At 62.0% G+C, this 9,786-nt stretch overlaps 1 protein-coding gene across 1 annotated transcript; it reads right to left on the reverse strand.

Annotated features, from left to right (window-relative positions):
* Positions 1-502: 502 nt before the first annotated feature.
* Positions 503-8,600, reverse strand: GNAT2 (G protein subunit alpha transducin 2). Its single transcript, XM_075115686.1, has 9 exons — positions 7,746-8,600; positions 6,722-6,764; positions 6,349-6,490; positions 6,011-6,168; positions 5,523-5,651; positions 5,186-5,315; positions 3,226-3,379; positions 2,639-2,844; positions 503-1,379 (listed from the first exon to the last, which is right to left on the reverse strand). Exons 1-8 carry the CDS (start codon positions 7,861-7,863, stop codon positions 2,654-2,656), a joined length of 1,065 nt encoding a protein of 354 aa, XP_074971787.1. The 5' UTR covers positions 7,864-8,600; the 3' UTR covers positions 503-1,379; positions 2,639-2,653.
* Between the last annotated feature and the right edge of the window lie 1,186 nt (positions 8,601-9,786).

Here is a 9,786-nt window from a genome sequence, read left to right on the forward strand (position 1 = left end):
GCTACCCCAGGGCATCGCCGGGTGTCTGACGCGCAGCACTGCCCGGCGGCCCCAAAGAGCGTGTTTATGGTCTGGAAGCTCTCTCCCAAGCTGCCCTGAGCTCAGACTGCCTGACGATTCCCTTCGAGCCAGCCTTGAGCTTTACTACAGCCTCACGCCAAGCTGTGGGTTAGCTCCCCATGCCTCTTAAATTCATGCAGACCCTCCCCGGTAACGCTTGCAAGGTTAGAGGCCAGCCCTGCAAGGGCCCGAGTACGGGCTTTACCTTGCCCGGGTGGGAGGAGGGTGATTTGGGAAGGGTTTTCGGCTGCCCTGGTGCCACCTGGGCCTCATCCCAGCGGGGGGATGGCGGTGGCCCTGCCCTGCTGCGCGTGGGTCCCCGCTTGGGCTTGGGGGGGGATCCCCGTCCGCGCCGAGGATGTGAACGCAAGGAATGTAAAATACTCCTTGATCCAAGCTGTCAGACGCAGGAACGGGGCCGGGGAGCAGCCGTCACAGAGAAGCCGGAGAAATAATAGGCATCGGTGTCATGCATGTTTCTTTATTTTGTTTTTCCTACAGTGAAATGAAGCTGTATAGGCGATCTCTGCAGTAAATGGTGAGAGGATGCAGGACCTGGCTACAGTACCAGCGTAGATTTATTTACAAACAAGAGCAAATACAGCTCTAAATAGCAGAATGAAAAGAACCGTTTAAAGTAACCATTTCCTCTTTATCCTGCCCGTTCCCCTCCTGTAGCCGTGATTACCTCTAATGCACATGCCCCTGCCCGCCATCAGCTTCAGCCCGAGCACCGCTCTGGGGAGAAACTAAAGCCTTAGGGCACAAAACCCCCCCGAATTTCTCCTGCCGAAGGACTGAGGTTGGTTCCCAGGGGTGACTCGTGGGTCACCCAGCCTCCACCTTCCCCAGAAACTCCTGCATGGATTAATTCAGCTTTGGTCAAAGGGAAGAAACCAGCCGCAGAGGGACAGGCAGGGGCGGAGGGTTTGTCCCTGCCTCCCGCGGGAGCGATGCTGCTGGCTCTCCCCGAGAGAGGAGGGTGGAAAGACGGTGGCTTAATGTTAATTTTTCTGGCTGGCGTAGCGGGGACCGCGTGCTCTTTGCTGTCAGACCCCTCCAGATCTCATTTATAAAGGCTGCCTTTCACGCGCTGCAGGGAGCAGGGGTTTCTTTCTTTTGGAAAATAAAAAAAGAGGAAATGGCCACGAAAGGGAAGAGGAAGTTCAGCTTCAGCCCCTTCCTATTCTGGGCTTGAACGAAGGTGGTTTGGTTGGGCAGGTCATAGAAAAAGTGGGGTCTGGGTAACTTGTATGTTTTGGTCAATCCTTTTGGCTCTGCTCAGCAGAACGGCGATGAGATTGAAGTCCTTTCTTCTTCTAGCAGGAAGGAAGAAAGAAGAGGGGGTTAAACGCTTTCACACAACAACATGATGGTTGCAATGGTGCAACGCGCAGGAAGGGCGGGTTGGGTGAAGCAACTTCTCCTTGCACCGCGCCGGGCGACGGAAAGAAATTCATCGGCTTAAATGCTCCGACCCAGGCGGCAGCAAAAAGCCTGCAGCGCTGCGCCTGGTGTTCCCTCGCCGCTCACCCCCTGCAGCTCTCGCTGCTGCCTGCAACCTTAGGAGCAGGCAGGGCCTCCCTGCCTGCCGCCTGGCTTGGTATTTGTATTTTCCTTGATGCTAGGAGCGGGTTCGCGGTCAAAGGCGGCCGAGGGCTCTGCTTAGAGAGCAGCTTTGTTCGCAGCACAACGCAGAGCTGGCAGCCGCGGGCTGCACCCCCGTCCTGCCGCAGCCTGCCTCTGCCTGCGGGGAAGCTGCCTGCCCGCTTTATTTCGTTCTTGTTTCTCTATTAATGTTCAGGGACAAGGGAAGCAACGGGGGTTCCCTGGAAAACAAAGCGCTGAAGCCGCCGGCGGGTGGGAGCTGCTCGGAAAGCAGGGAGGACGTTCCCGCTGCTGCTCAGGCTAGTGAGCGAAGGCAGGCGTAAGAATTAGGGTTGTAAAATCTCATTAAACCTTTATGGTGACGAGCTAAAAGGCCAGGTGAGGCCGAGAGGAGCATGGGCTTCCCGTGCCTTCTCCCCGCTGCGCGTGGGTGTTGCTCGGGTTATTGCCCCGGCCGAGGCTGGGTATCAGCCTCCCCACCGGGTCGCAAACCGGCGCGGCACCCGCAACAGAAAGCCCTGAGATAAAACGGTTTGATCTTGCTCAGGTGCACACTTTGGGCTATAATCTGCTGTTTTCATCTCTCGCCGCATGCAAGGGTGTGAAGCAGCCTGACAAAACAAGTTCCAAGTAATAACCGGGCTGAGCCCACCCCGCCCTGGGAGGCTGCCGGGGAAGGGAACCGAACCCCACCAGGGCCCTGCGCGGGGACGCTGACCTTCCCCTGGGGCTGGTGGGACCCCAAACCCCCCGGTCCTCGCTAGTCCCAGCTCATCCTCCCCTCCCCAGCTCTGCGGGGGCAGATTTCCAGACCGTGTTCGATGGCGAGGGCTGGGGTGACCCACGCCCCGTCGCCCTGCAGAGCAGGATGGAGCGGGCTCTGCTGCGTCCTCATCGCCCTCCCCTTCCCCGGCCCTTGTTTTTGTGGTTAAATAACCGTTTCTCGTCACCAAAGCCCGCCGAGACGTACCTGCCACACAGATGCTCAGAAGAGGCCGCAGTCCTTGAGGTTCTCTTTGATGATGACATCTGTGACGGCGTCAAAGACAAATTTGACATTCTGCGTGTCTGTGGCACAGGTCATGTGGCTGTAGATCTCCTTCACGTCCTTTCGCATGTTGAGATCAAGGAACTGGGTCTTGATGTAATTTCCTGCGTCTTCAAATGTGTTGGGACCTGCGGAGGGAGGAAACGCTGCTGAGCTGCCCCCTGGGAGACGACCATCAGGGCTGGGCGAGGACCAGAGGATGCTTAAGGCTCGTTTTTAAGAGCTAGATCTGAAATCTCCCTCTGGAGGAGGAAGAGGAGGAGGAGGAGAAGGGCTGGGTGGCAACTGCACCTAGCAAAGCAATTTTTTAAAAAGCCTTTTTATCTCATTTCAATCCTTCCAAACACCCTCCCGAGGCCACATCTGTCCTCTCCTCTGCTCCTTCCTCCGGGGACTTGACTTGGTCCCAGCGCAACCCAAAGGCTGCGTCTGCGCTGGGACCAGGCGACTCCTCACCTGTGACCGCGGTTTGGGGGGGGTCTCAAGGAGGGGGAAACGAAGCAACTCACCGTCGTAATCTGGGAAGCAAATGCTGAGATGGACTTTCTTGATCTTTTCCTCGAAAAGGTCCTTCTTGTTGAGGAAGAGGATGATGGACGTGGCGGCAAAGAACTTGTGGTTGCATATACTGTTGAATAGGTGCAGGGATTCGTGCATGCGGTTCTGCAAGCAAACAGGCTCGTTGGCACGAAGCGCCGGCACTTATTTACACCCCCGTTTTGGCCATTGCAGCCCCCCAAAGCCCCCTATTCCCGAGACGAGAGCTTTTCCCCGTGCTGCTGGGATGCTCCTGCTTGCTGCAGCAGCACATGGCTCTGCTGCCTGTCCCCTGCCTGCACCGAGAGTCCCCCTTGCCCATCCAAAAAGCCCCTATGCCGTGGTGCGAGCAACTGGATAAATCCAGGGGGTGCTCAGGATGTGGAGCGGTGTTACGCAGCTCCTGGCAGTGGGATGCTCCAGTCCCTCCTGGCAGCTTCTGGGATGTTCAGAAATGAAGGCTTACGGTGGGAAAACTATCCAGGGAAACCTCGCAGCCCTGTGGCACGGCTGCTGGAAGGTGCTTGGTGAGGGCGTCGAGCTGCTGCCCCCGTCGTCCAGGCCATGCTGTGGGATGCTCTGGCTGGACCGCAGCCCCCCACTGTTACCCGCAGCTTCCCAAAGGAGCAGGGAAAAGGAAAAGCTCTGGTTTCAAAGCAGATGTGCCATTTCTAGTTTGCTGCAGGGGCATCCTCGGGAGGACAAGGCTCCGTCCAGCTGGAGCCAAGTCTGACGAGGGCTTTTGGTGCCCTGCTGATGAAGGTGGATCTCCTTCACCTTCCTGTGGCAGTGGGCAGGTTCTTCAGGGGTGACGAAGGTGTCCTGTCCAGATTCCTGTTGCAGCAGCTGGTCTGTATGGCTTCAGCAAGCAGGGCACCTGCAGGGTGCCAAATCCTGCCCCTCCTGCGTAGGGGAAGCGTCGCAGCCTCTCCGGAGGCCTTTGATGGGCAAGATGCTCTCTCCTTCCCCCGCGTGCCTCACGCACGCTGCTGCTCCGTGGCTGAGGAAGGGCTCCGTGCTCCTGCTCGGCCTCAGCAAGCCCCGCGGGTGGCAGAACCCAGCCCTGGCCCTGCGCCTGGCGAAGGCGTTTGGACCCCAGAGCACCAGGGAGCATCCGTGGGACCGGCCGCTGCAGGAGACGCCAGCAATGACGCTTCGCCCCAATCCCCTGGGCCGGGGAGAAGGCAGCCTGCTTCTCCTGCTCTGCTTGCCTTCACCCATTATTTCTTTCAAGAAACGACCCATTTTGGAGCTGTCGTGTTCTTCCCCTCCAGATCTCCACCCTCGTAGCTGCTCTTCCCCGGTGCTGGGGCAGCAGCTGTGCCGGAGCATCCCTCGCCGGGCAGCTGGAGGGCTTTGCTTAATGACATTGTGCTGTCTTTCCCCCCGCTGCCGCTTGCCGGGAGGGTGAAATCTGCCCCTTATTGCTGCTTTTCTGCCCACCTTGGAGGGCACGGTGAGGCAAGAGGGCGGCATTTTCCTTCGTCGAGACCCGTTGGTGTCTCTTCCTCCTCCTGTGCCGGGGCCAGCTCCTTTGGGTTCACTCTGGTGGTTTTCCAGCATCTGGGAGCGTTCCCCGCTGGGACGGTGGCTCTCGGGAGGAGGTCGGCACCGGGAACTGCTTTGCCCATGGCTGCTCGGAAGGACCGGGGGTTTCCTTGTGGGCAGCGGGGAGGGCAGATCCATGGCCCCATGACCAGTGTTTTGGCTTTGCTGGGCTGCATGTGTCCCAGAGAAAGTGCTGACGTTTACTGGGTGCAACTGGGTGGGAGCCAGCTCCGTCTCGCATCTCCCACCCCTTCCCTGCATCACCCAGACCATCAGCCGGCATGGGGTGTTGACACCCCTCCCTCCGTAAGCCCCCAGAGCACCCAGTTCTTCTCCCCCGAGGCTGCTGAGCTATTCCCAGGCACCTCCTGGACCCCAACCCACCACTTCGTCGTCCTCCACCAGCACCATGTCGTAGGCGCTCAGCGCCCCGCAGAAGATGATGCAGGTCACCCCCTCGAAGCAGTGGATCCACTTCTTGCGCTCCGACCTCTGCCCTCCCACGTCGAACATCCTGGGGAGGGGACAAGGACAGGCCAGGGGTGACACATCTGGTCCTGTCACCCCCCGTGTGATGGTCCCGGAACCCTGTCCTCGGCGGCGTCAGGGATGCGGTGACCGGCCAGCCCTGGTCCAGGCGGGGTTGGTGGTCCCTGGAGCATCAGGTTCACCCCAGAACCCCTCTCCATGTTGGGGGGGCATGGAGTGGCCACCCACCCACCTGAAATTCAGGTCTTTGACAGAGAACTTGGTCTCGATGATGCCCGTGGTCTTCACTCGGGATCGCAGCACATCCTGCTCGTTGGGGAGGTAGCCGGGGGCCGTGATCCTGTCCAGCTGGTTCAGGTAACTGGGGGGGGCACAGGAGGGGATGTGACCTGCTGCCGAGGGGCTGCCCGCGTCCTGGCCTCCCCCCTCGATGGCTTTTTGGAGATAGTTGGAGGGGTGAAGCTCTGCCAAATGCTGGGGCTCCGAGGCAGCGCCGTCCCTGGGGGAACATGGGGGGCTGCAGGGATGTTGTGGGGGTACGATGAGGGTTGCAGCCCACTGGCACCGGTGGGATGGAGGATGGTGGCCTCAGGGTATTCCCAGGATCAGGGAGGGGATTGTTTTTGCCAGGCTGGGTAGAAAATGGCAATGAGCAGCCGGGGGGGTCCCCAGGCACATCCCCGTGTCCCCCACCCACCCCGACTTGGTGACCCCACTCACTATGAGGCCGAGTCGTTGAGCTGGTACTCGGCGGCTCGTTCGAAGCAAGCCTGGACCCCCCCGTCCTTCCACAGCTTCTTGATGCAGTCGACCAGCTCGGGGGGCATGGTGCCCTCCTCGATGGAGTCGGCCAGGTTGAAGAGCTGCCGGCCATCATCCTGCAAGAGGGACCCTTTGCCACCGTCCCACCCGTGGGCCCCCAAAAGGCCCCTGGGACTGGGCTAGGGGGGAACGGCCTGGGGACGCTAGGGACCCCGGCTCCGGGGGCTCCCCGGCCCCGCATCCCCTTGGCCGGTGTGGCGGGTTTGGGGGGGACGGGGTCGACCACCCCGACTGACCGCACGGGACGACTCGGCGTAGTCGATGCCCAGCGTGGACATGGCGCGGATGATGGCCAGGATGGACTGCAGGATGTTGCCGTAGATGATGGCCTTGAACTCCATGCACTCCTCGGGTGTGTAGCCATCCTGGTGGATGATCCTGGGGGTGGGTGGCACAGCGGCCTCAGCCCCAAGACGTGGCACCCTGGGGTGCCCCCCGCTCCCCTCCCACCATCACCCCACCCTGGGAATCAGCAGGGTGCCACCACCAGCACAACACGGGGGGCAACCGGGGTCCTGCCACCCCCATGCCCTGACTGGGGTTGTCCAACCCTTGGGCTCATCCTGGTGGTCCCCCAATATGGGTGTCTCGTTCTTGGGCCGTACTCACTTCATCTGCTTCACGATGGTGCTCTTGCCTGACTCTCCAGCCCCTGGAAAAGGGTGGGAGGACACCTTAGTGCTGGCCAGGGCAGGACGTACCGCAGGCCTGATGCCCCGGCGATGGGCACCTCGCGGGGACCGGAGCAGCTTTCCCTCCTGCTCCGCTCTCCCCTGGCCGGACACCCAGCCTGGCCTCCTCCCGCCGGCGCCATCGTCCCCATGCCACCTCCTGTCACCCCTCACTCCCGGAGCCGGACCACACCTCGGGGACCCCCAGGGGTGGTGGGGACCCACCGGGCTGCTGGTCCCCGGGGTCCCACGCCTCCCACCTGCCGCGGGCACTGCCAGCGATGGCTTCGGTGCCGTAAGCAGCTTAGGGCAGCACAGGAAGCTGCTTAGAATTAGGGTGTTAATCGCCTTGACCCCCGGCCCTCCCACCTGGATAAGTCCCCGCCACCGGACCCTGCCCCGCGGGGCCCCGATTCCTCCCTGTGGGGTCACCCCACTGCCCGAGCGGGGTGCGGGGCGTCCCCCAAGGGACTGTCCCTTCCCGCCCTGCACCCAGCAGCAGGGTTTGGGGTTGCTGGTGGCAGGAGATCCCCAGGCTCTCGCTGACCCCCCTGGGAGGTGCTGCAGCCTGGCCCAGGTGGGACCCGGTATCCTGGTCCCTTCCCTGTCCCCGCGCTGTCCCCTTCGTCCCTGCCGCCCGTCTGTTTGCCACCAAGAGCCGAAGCCACCTCTGGCTCTTCCCAGGTGCAACCCTGAGGGACAACCAGCTGGCGGGACAACCTCAACTCGCTCGTGGCACCTCATCAGGCTAACGAGGGCTAATGAGCTGCAGGGAAGGGGCTCTGCTTGGGCAAAGAAAGGCAGAGATGGGGTTGGGAGCTGCCTGTCCCCATCGCCTCTCCCTGGTTACTTTTGCCCCCTGCCCATCCCCAGCAGCCACAGCCCTCCACGGGGTCCCTTGTGTCAGGTGGGGACAGGGGGGCATCTCCGCATCCCCCTGGGGACATCCCCTCCACCCTTACCAAGCAAGAGCAACTTGACCGTCTTGGCCTCCTTATCTGCGTCCTCCTGGAGCTTCTTCTCCAGCTCCTTGGATCTCTTGGCCATCTCCTTGTCCTCTGCGCTGGCCCCACTCCCCATGGCCTCGTCTTCCTCCTCGAACTCCTTGAGCTCCTCTAGGTCCCCGGGCTCTTCCAGCTCTCCGTGGGGAATGGCGCACGCACCCCGGGGGCGGGCGGTGGGCGATGGGGGGAAAAAGAGGAGCCCCTAAAGGCTGAGCTGGCTACCCGCTGCCCTGATGTCGGGGAGCCCTGCAGCAGGCAGAGCTCGGTGGGTCCTCGCGGGCTGGCTGGCCCCCGCTCTCTCCCTTAATTCCCCATGGATAACCTGATTTTTTTGGACTGTGGGATTTGGGGACTTTTTATCTCACCATGTGACCCAGGAAATCCAATTAGCCCAAGATGGCAAAGATTAGGGCTCAGGAAAAAAAAGAAAAAGATGGAGCATCTTGGGGAGGTGGGCACAAGGCTTTATGTAAGGGGGCAGGCGGCATGCCACCCCCTGCCCACAGGGGCCGGGGACACCCTTTGTCCCCCTGGGATGGCGTGGGGATGGGGCATGGGTTTGGGCCTCCCCCTGTGTCCGTGGGCTGTGTCCCCCATGTGCTGGCTTGGCACTGGGGATGGGGTCCCCCCCACCAGGAGCCATGGGGTCCCCCTGCCACTGCCCCCGCAGCACCTGGGGACCCCATGGCGTGGGGACCTTCCTCCTGCAGGGGAAAGGGAGCTAATTACCCCAGGTGGGTAACAAGACCCCTAATCCTGCCCTGATGGGTGCTGCCCCTCACCCTCCTGCCACCTAAGCTCTTTAATGGGATCGTGTGCTCAGCCTTCCTCCTCCTCCTCCTCCTCATCCCCCTGGGCTCAGCAACCCCTTCCCCAGCCCAGCACCCATCCCCCAGGCCAGCAGGACCACAGGGTGGCCCCACACCCGGGGCAGGGGCAGGGGCAGGTAGGTGCCCCCACACTGTCCTGCCAGGGCTGATTTTGGGTGCAGGGGTGCCACTGGGTGAGGGGGGTCCACAGGCAGCCCTAGGCTGGGCCATTGGGTCCCCCCAAAGGTGCCGCAGGTCCCCAGTATTTGGGTTTAAGGACCCCTAAATCCCTGCACCCCACAGGGTCACTGGGGTCTTTATGTCCCCTTACTGGTGTCCCCCAAAGCTCCCCCCCACCCCGCCAGCCTTGGTGGCATGGGGACAGCCTGTCCCTGCTGTCCTCAGGGACACAAAGACCCTTCTGAGCCTCTAATGAACTTGGCACTAATGAGGGGGGTCCAATTAAAATACCAACAACCCTCCCCCGTCCCGGTGTCACAGGGTGGGGACGGACGGTGCCAGGGAAGGGATCCTCCCTGTACCCCCCTCCCCGATGGCTGTTGTGCCCCCCCAGCCTGGCACAGAGGTGGCCCTGATGGGTGGCGTCACCTCGCTGTCCCCTTTCCCCCTCCACGGGACAGCGGGATGGCGTGGGGGTCACAGTGGGGGACGGGCCCTGGTGGGTGGCATTCCCTCCGCTCCGGCAGCAGCTAAAAATACCCCCCTGCTCCGGTGCCAGATTAGGGGACTTGGCGGGGACACAGCCCGGCACCCACCCAAACGCCTTCCCAGCACCCACCCAAACGCCGCCGCGGCACCAGGAGCCACCGGCGCAGGTAGGGACGTGCGGGGATCGGGGTGCGGGGTGTCGCAAAGATGTGGCACCCCCTGACCCCGAGCAGCGGGGACCCAGCTGGGTCCTGCTTCAGAGGCTGGGGCTGTGCCTGTATGTTGGTGCCCCAGCTTGGCGGGGGGAAAGAGGAGGTTTGGGGGGGGGGTCAGGCCCTGTGCTGTTACCCCACGGGGACATCGCTTGTGGGTGCTGAAAGCACCCGGCCCCCCCCTTGCAGGGTCCAGGGAGGGGGGGCCTGGAAGGGCGGCTGAGTCCCCTCTTTTGGGGTGTAGTACCCAATCTAAGGGAGGGTGTGCTCGCCTTGGAGGAGGCGACGCCCCATTTCGGGGGTGCTCAA

The sequence above is a fragment of the Phalacrocorax aristotelis genome, chromosome 21 (genome assembly GCF_949628215.1).
Source record: "Phalacrocorax aristotelis chromosome 21, bGulAri2.1, whole genome shotgun sequence".
NCBI classification, from domain to species: Eukaryota; Metazoa; Chordata; class Aves; order Suliformes; family Phalacrocoracidae; genus Phalacrocorax; species Phalacrocorax aristotelis.

Bases quoted from the DNA above. Each gene is read 5' to 3' on its own strand.
- GNAT2 (XM_075115686.1), bottom strand. From the start codon at position 7,863: ATGGGGAGTGGGGCCAGCGCAGAGGACAAGGAGATGGCCAAGAGATCC. The intron at 6,491-6,721 runs GTGAGTACGGCC...ACCCACCCCCAG, and splicing joins ACCATCGTGAAGCAGATGAA to GATCATCCACCAGGATGGCT. The intron at 5,652-6,010 runs GTGAGTGGGGTC...TGCCCCCCCCAG, and splicing joins CTCAACGACTCGGCCTCATA to TTACCTGAACCAGCTGGACA.